At 53.1% G+C, this 9517-nt stretch overlaps 1 protein-coding gene across 1 annotated transcript in view; it reads left to right on the top strand.

The window, feature by feature from the left end:
* Positions 1–9517, top strand: part of SYNE3 (spectrin repeat containing nuclear envelope family member 3) — a 49321-nt gene that overhangs the window by 20675 nt on the left and 19129 nt on the right. The window contains exons 6-10 of the mRNA XM_007447323.1: positions 1435–1571; positions 3007–3181; positions 6613–6795; positions 7738–7881; positions 8752–8886. Coding sequence (XP_007447385.1) covers positions 1435–1571; positions 3007–3181; positions 6613–6795; positions 7738–7881; positions 8752–8886 — 774 coding nt within the window. The remainder of the gene's footprint in view (positions 1–1434; positions 1572–3006; positions 3182–6612; positions 6796–7737; positions 7882–8751; positions 8887–9517) is intronic.

Genomic DNA, 9517 nt, shown 5'->3' with positions numbered 1-9517 from the left:
TTTTTTTTTTTTTTTTTTTTGGCCACGCCGCTCGGCTTACAGGATCCTAGTTCCCCCAACCATGGATTGAACCCCGGCCCTCGTTGGTGAAACGCGGAGTCCTAACCACTGGACCGCCAGGGAATTCCCGGGGAGAATTCGTTTAATCTCAGTTAAATGTGACATGGACGTGACGATAATAAGACCTGCCTTCCACATTCCTTATGAACCTGTGAAAACAAAAGTGCTTAGAACAGCACCTGCCAATAGCATCGGGACTCAGGGAACATATGGCTCTTAGCAGGAGTTCTAGGTGAGGGCCAAGGTCAAAGCAAGCAAACTGGCAGGGATGGGGTGTGGGGAGGGTAAGGCCTGGAAAGCCCTGCCAACACCCCCCTGTCCCGACAGCCGCCACCTGGCCGTGCCCGGCTATGTTTCAGGAAGCCTTTCCCAAGGCAGGAGGCTGACCATATCCCTACAGGTGCTGCCTGTCCCACCCGATTCAAGTGTCAATTATGACCAAGATATGACTAACCGGAAATCAATGAAGGGGAATTTCAGAACTTGTTCGAAGATTTCTGTTTTTAAACTAGCGTTTATGTAGTGAGAAATGCTCCCACCCTGTACTCGGTGCCTTGTCAAGCGGGGGTGGCCCTGTTTTACCACCGAGGGACCAGGACCGATCCAAGGCTGCGCAGCTGGGAAGGGCTGGAGGTGGGTTTCCAGGCCAGCCTGTGTCCTGCCAGAGCCCATGCGCTTTCCACTTCCCCACCCTGCCTCCTACTGAGCATGGGACCAGCCAGAGTCAAGGTCAGGATCAAACTCCACATTTCCCGGGATAGCAGGAAAAGGCCGCATCCGAAGTGCCTGAACGTGGCTGAGTGGAGTGGTCGGGCATGCTCGGTGGAAATATCCTCTTGCCGACAATAACTGGATTCACAGAGCATCTTTTAGGTCATTGTTTCCTTCAGTGCTGAAGGGGCAGGTTAAGGGCCAGAGGGCCTGGCTCCAAGGTCAGGTCCACCGTTTCCCAGCTCTACAACTGTCAGAAAACTTGGCCACAGTTTCCTTGTGTATAAAACGGGGACACGGAGAATTACTGTCTAGGACCATGGCGAGGCTTCAGTGAATGGGACCACAGGGCACTCAGCACATCATCATTGTTCCCTAAGTATTAGTTATTTGTATGATTAGGTGCTAGTCGATGGCAAGGCTGTGAGGTAGGTGATGATAAAGAGAAAAACCTGCTCATCAAGAGCAAACGTGTTTGGGGTCACGGAGCGGGAGAGCAAGGGAGAGCAGGGGCTGGGCTCTCGGGGCCCCTGTCCCTCCCCTGGGGGACCGTGTTCCCCCAGGCTGGCCCACTTCCACAGGATATGCTCACCCCGGTGCACACACACCGCCATCCCATCTCGGAAGCTCACCTGTCCCATCGGGTGTTGTCTGTTGCTGCAGGCCACGCGGGCGGCGCTGGCCGCAGAGGAGCCTCGGGTGGACCGGCTGCAGGCCTGGCTGAAGGAGCTCATCGTGTTCCCCGAGGACCCGCAGCCCCTCGCGGGCAGCGTGATCTCTGCCATCCAGGAGCACCAGAGGTACCGGGCGGGCCGAGGGGGGTCCTGGACCTCATGCTCAGGGCCTCTGCCCATCTGACACCAGCTGCAGAGGGGGCTTGCATCCTCTTGCTGCCTGATAACAAATAGTTCTTGCTCTTATCAACGATTGGCCATTATAGGGTCTCACTGGGCTCAGGTACTGACCCCTTTTCAAAGTATTTTCCATTCTGCTCCCAGAAAGAGGCCTGAACTTTGCTTTTTTCCGTGCTATGTGGCCTCTTCACTTATTTCCATCAAGTCTCCTTATGCAGCTTCGCACGGGGGATGGGTCCCCTATGTAATGGTCCAAGGGGAGGGCTTTTCACTAGGCCAGCATTGTGTCCCGCTTGCTGACGGCTGTGCTGATGTAAGCGCTGGACCTGACTTCAGACCAGCCCCTACCTCCCTGTCCGCCCATGGGTTCGGGCGCGGCTAGGTCTCCAGCTTCTTAGCCCAGCAAAGACCAGCAGTTCAAATATCCACCCTGTGTGGAACTGGGCACAGTGTAAATTCAGAATCGGTACCTATTTTTACTACATGAGGCTCAGAGGTGTTTGGAACACAGCCCAACTGTCCCCGCCTCTGTAGCGCTTCTCATCCTCCTGCCTCTGATGCAGGGGTTTTCCTCGAGAAGGAACTCAGGGACCTCCTGCCTTGCCAGGTGACTCTCAGCCCACGGTGTGCACAGGCCCTACATGTGTACACCCAGAACAAGGGCCTGGATCCTCCACAAGATGCTGAGGTGGTGGTGAGGCTGAATCTCCTGTGCGTAAAGCGTGCCGTGGGACAGCGTGGCCGAGGTCTCCCTCCCCTTCGTTGCTCTTGTGGAGGTGGCAGTTATCTATGACTGGGTGCTAGACATTATATCTGTACCTATATATATATATGTATTTTTTTGGAAATGTAGTTGATTTACAACGTTTTGTTAGTTTCAGGTGTATAGCAAAGTGATGCGGTTATACACATATATTGTTTCTTTTTCAGATTCTTTTCCATTATAGGTTATTACAAGTTATGGAATATAGTTCCCTGTGCTATACAATGGACAGTATATTGGAAAAATTATCTGTAGAAATTATTTGGGCCTAAAGCAATGGCATCCTACTCAAGAAAGTATTTTTGTTTTGCTTCCGCGAGGTGCCTGGGGGCAGGCAGTACCAGCCTGGGGGCTCCATAATTTCTCTTCCAGGCTTGACTCTCTCCCTGGTCCAGAAGCCGGGCTGCAAGTCTGTTCGAGGACTGACCTACCTCCAGTGCCCTTTTGTCTGGACAGCGTAGGCCTCAGGGTCCCGTGGACAGCCCCGTAGTCTGTAGGAGAGGACAGTGCCCACCCTGGAAGCGGCACAAGCCAGGCGCTCTGGGTTCTGGGCAGCGGCCTTGCTCCTACACTGACCCGCTCTCTCCTCTCTCGGTTCCCCCTCCACGGCGCTCACAGCATGAAAGCCAAGAGCAGCAGGCTGCGTAATGCCGCGGGCGTGGACCTGTGGCGGCATTTCCAGCGGCCTCTGCAGGAGCTGCAGCTGTGGAGGGCTCTGGCCCAGAGGATCGTGGATGTCACCGCCAGCCTGCCGGACCCGCCCTCCATCCACACCTTCCTGCCGCAGATTGAGGTCTGCAAGGCTCTGTCGGGAGGGCTGATGGGTGCAGCTGGGGGAGGCCACCAGCCAAGCGTAGCATTTCAGCCGCCCCCGCAGGGACAGGCGTGTCTCTGGGTCCTCCAGATGTCTGGGTGGAGCCCACTGTACCCTGTCTGGTGAGTTCTAAGTGCACAGGAAATGTCAACACTTGTAGTTATCAGCGACAAGAGTCACCCTCAGTTCTTGGGGAGGAGGTGAAGCCTGGTGCCTGGTGTAGCTCCAGGGCTCTGCACTAATCTGCGCTCAGCCCTTCTCTTTAGGACCCTGCTGCAGGCAGTCCTCTGGTGGAAGCCTGAGCAGTGCTGAGAAACAGCAGGGTGTCAGGCCATTACCTTTATTGTGTGTCAGTTGGGGTGCATGTGACAAGTGACAGAAAACCTGATCAGTGGTGGCTTAAAACACAGAGACAGGACTTCCCTGGTGGCACAGCAGTTAAGAATCTGCCTGCCAACGCAGGGGACACGGGTTCGAGCCCCGGTTCCGGAAGATCCCACATGCCACGGAGCAACTAAGCCCGTGCGCCACAACTACTGAGCCTGTGCTCTAGAGCCCGCAAGCCACAACTTCTGAGCCCACACGCCTAGAGCCCGTGCTCTGCAACAAGAGAGGCCACCGCAATGAGAAACCCGTGCACCACAACGAAGAGTAGCCCCCGCTCACCTCAACTAGAGAAAGCCCGCGAGCAGCAACGAAGACCCAACGCGGCCAAAAAAATTAAATAATTAAACAAACAAACAAACAAACAAACACGGAGACTTTCAGGTCGTCCCAGAGCTGGCTTGATAGCTCAGCAGTATCTTCCAGGACCCAAGCTCTTTCCAGCTCTGAACCACGTCTGCCTTCATGGCCCCAAGGTGGGTGCCACCATTGCAAGTGTGCATCCTCACTGTGTATTTGAGCTCATGCTGTATAGTTGTATATTCAGATATTTTCAGTTGACACATATGAACTTTTTCTCAGCAGCCTTTAAAATGGTTCGATAAAGCCATCACTTTAAATGGCTGCAGAATATTCCACTTAGGGGCATGTCATTTTTTTTTTTTAAAGTTTCTGCACTTAGATTGTTTAGGTTCTTTCCAATTTTCATTGCCATAATTAGCATATGTTGATTATCTATGTACATGGATTTTTGTTTCCATTTCTACCATTCTCCTCATTTTACTGATGAGGGACTGGGGCCAGGGAGAAGTTAGGGAGCTTGTTCAAGGTCAGGCTGCTCAAGAGAGCAGAGCTGGGGCCAGAATGGTGGGTTCTAGACTCTTGTCTAATGTTCTTATCCATGTCTTCACTCTGGCTCCTGAAAATAGGTTTGCGAGGCATTCAGAACACTTATTATCATTTGACTGTTGAGAAAAACAAATGTCCCAGAGGGGAAGCCACTTGCTCGATGTGACACAGCCATTAAGTGACAGGGCTGGCTTTGACCCAGACCTGTCTAACTTTCCCCACTGCATCCCAACTATATTTCATCCTGTCCTTCCCACTAAGGCAGAAAGCAAACCGGGACCTCCTTGAAGCAGGAGAGAGGTCCTGTCTTTCTAGAGTATGACCCAGGACTCCCAGTGTGGGAATTTCACGGAGCAGTGGGTTGGAACACTTGGGGCCAGGACTTTGGTTTATTCACGTTTGGACGCTGTTTGCTGGCTGGGAGTATGTCTTTCATCACTCCCACCGGCCCACCTGGGCGGGATGGATTTCACAGGCCAGGGCTCAAGCTGCCAGCTCTCTCTTTTCTTGACTCAGCTCCTGCATCTAGCCTCAGAGCAGCCTGTGGATCTGCAAAGCTCCAGCCAAAAGCTGGGCGTGGCTGGTGTATTAGTTCCCTGGGGCTGTTGTAACAAAGCGCCAAAAACTGGTGGCTTAAAACAACAGAAGTTCATTCTCTCAAAGTTCTGGAAGCTGGAAGTCCAAAGTCAAGGTGTCAGGAGGGCCTTACTCTTTCCAGTGGCCCTAGGGCAGAATCCTCCTTTGCCTCTTCTAGCTTCTGGTATTTGCTGGGAGTCGCTGGTGTTCACTGGCTTGTAGGTCCACCACTGTGATCTCCGTGTCTGTCATCACGTGGCCGTCTTCTTCCCATGAGTCTTCTATTTTTTTCCCACCATATCTTTTTTGAAGGACACAATTCAACACATAACAGTTGGTTAAATAATAATGGCTGAGAAGATCTGTCTCTTATGGTGTGTTCACTGTGGGTCCTGCAGTATATTAAATGCTTTCTAGGCATTTAAGCCCACGGCATCCCCGTGAGCTAGGGTGAGACTACCCCTAATTTACCCATGAGGAAACCGAGGCTTGGAATTGCCCAAGTTCTCCCAGTTAGTATGGAATCCAAACTCATGATTGCAACTCCCCAGCCTGAATTCTTGACATTCATGATATTGTGTCTGAGTCTGGTGAAAAGGGGGTGAAGGTGACTCCCTACAGCCAGAGGCTTGACCTCTGTGTAGCTAATTGCAAACCACACACCTGGGCTGGGGTCTTAGTTCTCCCTCTCCCAGCCCCGTGCCCAGCTCAGCATCTCTGTAACATCATCAGATATCAAATGGAAGGACTCTGGCCAGCTGAAGACCAAACCCCTGGCCTCCAGGGCCCCTGTGCCCTCAGAGAAGCAAGAGGTATTTGTCCCCAACAGCTTGTTGATCAGCAGGAGCCTGAAGTGGGGAACAAGGCTTTGGGGGCAGGAAGAGTACATGTAGGCTGGGAATGTGGTCAGGGGAGGCTTCCTGGAGGAGGTGGGGCCTGGGCTGTGCAGAGTTCAGGCTGCCGGCTTAGGCAGGAGTCAGCTGCCCATTACACAGGGCTTCTGAGTCCCCTTTTCCTCCCCTCTCTGCCCGGTGAGCTCCTACACATCACGACTTCACTCAGGTGCCACCTCCTCTGGGAAGCCTTCCAGAATTTCCTCTGATCATGATCCCATAGGCCCTTAGCCCCTTCGAAATGTCCCATACACCAACTGGGGGATGGCCCACTGCTGTCGGTGATAGAGGATCACTGAGTAGAGGGTCAGACTGGTTAGTTTGGGGTTCGGCTGCAGTGTGGACAGTCGATTTCGGGGGGCGGCTGGGAGGCAGCAGGCGGTCAGGAGCTTCTGGAGTTCAGGTGAGCACAGTCAGTGGTGGGGGATGGAGAGGGGACAGATTTCCGGAACACGTAGGAGGTAGAATTCTTGCTCAGGCTTTGGTTATAAGATGGATGTGGAGGTGAGAGAGGAATCAGATTGACCCTGACATTCAAGGCCTCCTACCGCCCTCCTGCCAGCCTGTTTCTCCTTACGTTTGCTGCTTCCTTGGAAACCAGCACCAAGGCCCAGCCTCCTGAGCAGGCACAGCCAGAACAGGTGCGCTCCTGGCCCCATCTCCAGCCTCATCCTGCCCTGCAGTTCACGGAGACCCTGTCTCCCCTAGGCGGCCCTGGCGGAAAGCTCCCGCCTGAAGGAGGAGCTGACGATGCTGCAGCTGAAGAAAGACCTGCTGGGCGGCATCTTTGGCCAGGAGAGAGCCACGGCCCTGCTGGATCAGGTGGCAACTTCCGTGAGGGACAGAGACTTACTGCACAACCGACTTCTGCAGAGAAAGAGCAAACTGCAGGTGAGCCCCGCTGGCGGCCCTCAGCCGTCGACCCGGCCCTCCAGGAAGGGCAGCCCTGCATCCTGACCCCAGCTCTGCCACTGGCCACCACGTGGCCCTGGACATATCGCTTTGTCCCCCACGACCTCAGGCCCCTCATCTATCATCTGGGTAGGATTATGGCGCGATCCTTCTCACCCGTCGGCCTCCCACCTCTGCCCCCAAATTCCCTTCTTCACTGATCAAGTCGAACTGTCTTCTGCAAAGAGCTGGGGACTGTCAGATGAGAAGACGCAGAGAAAAACACTTGTAGACTTTAAACCACTGGAGAGCTGGGAACTAGTATTATTAGGGACACTTCTAAACGGCCACACGAAATCAAAGACATAACATGGGATGTTGTGGCCAGTTTCTTTTAGGTAACAAATGTTTGCTGAGCATCTAATAATGATGATGATGAAAGAGATGGTCTCTGGGGCACTGACCAGGGGTCTGGCACCTGCTAAGAGCATTACATCCCTGGTCTGATCTAATCCACAGAGCAAACATGTAGCAAACATTTGAGGGTTCGCAGGGCAAGTGGTCTCTGTTGCAGCTTCTCAACTCTGCTGCTGTAGCATGAAAGCAGCTGTAAATGAATGGGTGTGGCTGTGTTCCAATAAAACTTTATTTATAAACACAGGCCCCTGCTGGGACTTGGGGTGTGTGGTAGGAGATGTAGTTTGTCAGCCCCTGTTCTAGAGGCAGAACAACTGTTAGGTGAGGACTCTACGGTCCTCAAGGAGGGGAGTCAAACACCCTCAAGGGCTCCAGGAAGGCTTCCTGGAGGGGGCGGCGCCTGAGTGAGTATGAGCCAGCCAGGAGAAGGCTGGAGATAGAGCAGCTAGTCTGTGAGTGTCAGGTTGTACCACAGGGAGCCTGAGAAGAGAGCTGATTTGTGTGCTGCCTGTTCTGTCTCCGCAGAGCTCACTCGCTCAACACAAAGATTTCGGAGCGGCTTTTGATCCCCTGCAGAGAAGGCTCTCAGACCTCCAAATCAGGGTCCACGCTGAGAATGGGCTTCAGCGGGACCTTCCTGGGAAACAGGCCCAGCTTTCGAGGTTGCAGGTAAGAGGTCTGTCGGGCCTGAGTCACCTCTACTCAGATACTCAGCTGTGCCTAGAAGCAGCCCCCTGCAGTAACAGTAACCAGCAAAGCAGCAGCCAGCCCGAGCCAGATATTTAGACCCTCCCGTGAGAACTGACCTTTCATCTCAAATGAATCTCTGCTGATATACCTGATGGTTCCTGGCCTCAGCAAGGCCTTTAGCACATCCAAATGGCTGATTCTTGAGCCTAACAAAATGATAGGCTGTCCTTTTGCTTACTCCATGGTTCCAAAGTCTAACATGAATATTTACTTTTAAAGTTGCTTCGCTAGTGTTCCTAATGAGTTCAGAGGCCTTCAGTTAAATAAATGATTTGGGAATTAAGAGTAAATGTTTGAAAACACATGGACTGTACGTAGGCTGATCATGAATAATTGTTGGCTACATGAGGAGCTTGCCGGTTTTTAAAATGCATGTGAAACAACAATTATCTTTTTAAAACCCAGGCACAGCTCATACATAACTGGGAGTGTTCTTTGGAAGGTATTAAAAATGATGCGTTTGGGGCTTTAAAACTAAAGCTGAGATGTGATTTTTCATATTAAGAGGTGGTCATCAAGTATGAGTCCAGACGTGAGTTTGTCCCCCAGAGATGCCTTCTGGTCTTTAGCAGTTTATTTTCATGGTGTCTCAGGATATTTTCATCTCATTTTAAAAATTCTCACCAGTCCTGAGAATGGGCCCATCAGGCAGCCATATGGTGCAGCGGATGGAGAGGGGGAGTCCCACGGTCCCGGGACCCTCCCAGTCTCTCCCACTCGGAGCCCCCGCCCTGATCAGCTTCCACAAGAAGAAGCGGAAAGCTCCACTCATTCCTTCCTCTCCTGCAGGGGCTACAGGAGGAGGGGCTGGATCTGGGGGTGCAGGTGGAGGCCATGAGGCCTCTCGTCCAGGGTCACTCCCACCACCAGCACAGAATGGACCAGCTCTCCTCTGACCACCAGACCCTGCACAGGTCTCTGGAGGTAAGGGGCCAGCGGGGGGGGTCTGTGCTGTGACAGACATCTGACACTCCTGGGGACTTTCTCCCTCTTTTCTTCCGTCGTTCCTTCCAACCCTTCTTTTTCTTTCTCCCTTCCTTTCTTCCCTTCCTCATTCATTCAGGAGCATCTCAATTACTGAGCACCTCCTGTATGCCAGGCAGTGTTCTGGGCTCTAAGGATTGAGGCAGCACGAGCAGGACAGCCAAGGCCCCTGCTCTCCTGGGTTTAAGTTCTGGTGGGTAGATGGACAACGGAGTCAGCAACAAGTTAAGCATACCATTCCACATGTGCCAGGAGGCCAAAGCATGGACCAGGCTGTACACACGCAGCAGTCCCAGTCACGTTTGCGGCGGTAACGCCAGGTTGAAAGGTGGGTCCTGGTGGCCGTAAGCCCCATATGCAGTGCCCTCTAGTGGCCACCTGGATCTTGCTGGGGTCCACGCAGGATCGATGCCCCTTTGGTGGTGGGACGGCCAGTAGGTGTGGGTAGTGGGATGGCTCCTTCAAAACTGGCCTGAGGACAAGTTGAAATGCAGGCTCCAGCCCCACCCTGACACTGATTTAAATGGCGTCCTGGGTCTGCATTTGTAACAAATGCCCCCCCCCCCCCCCC

The sequence above is a fragment of the Lipotes vexillifer genome, unplaced genomic scaffold (assembly GCF_000442215.2).
Source record: "Lipotes vexillifer unplaced genomic scaffold, Lipotes_vexillifer_v1.1 scaffold1017, whole genome shotgun sequence".
Classification (NCBI taxonomy): domain Eukaryota; kingdom Metazoa; phylum Chordata; class Mammalia; order Artiodactyla; family Lipotidae; genus Lipotes; species Lipotes vexillifer.
Note: the sequence above shows the minus strand (reverse complement) of the source record. Positions and strands in the feature narration are given on the sequence as shown.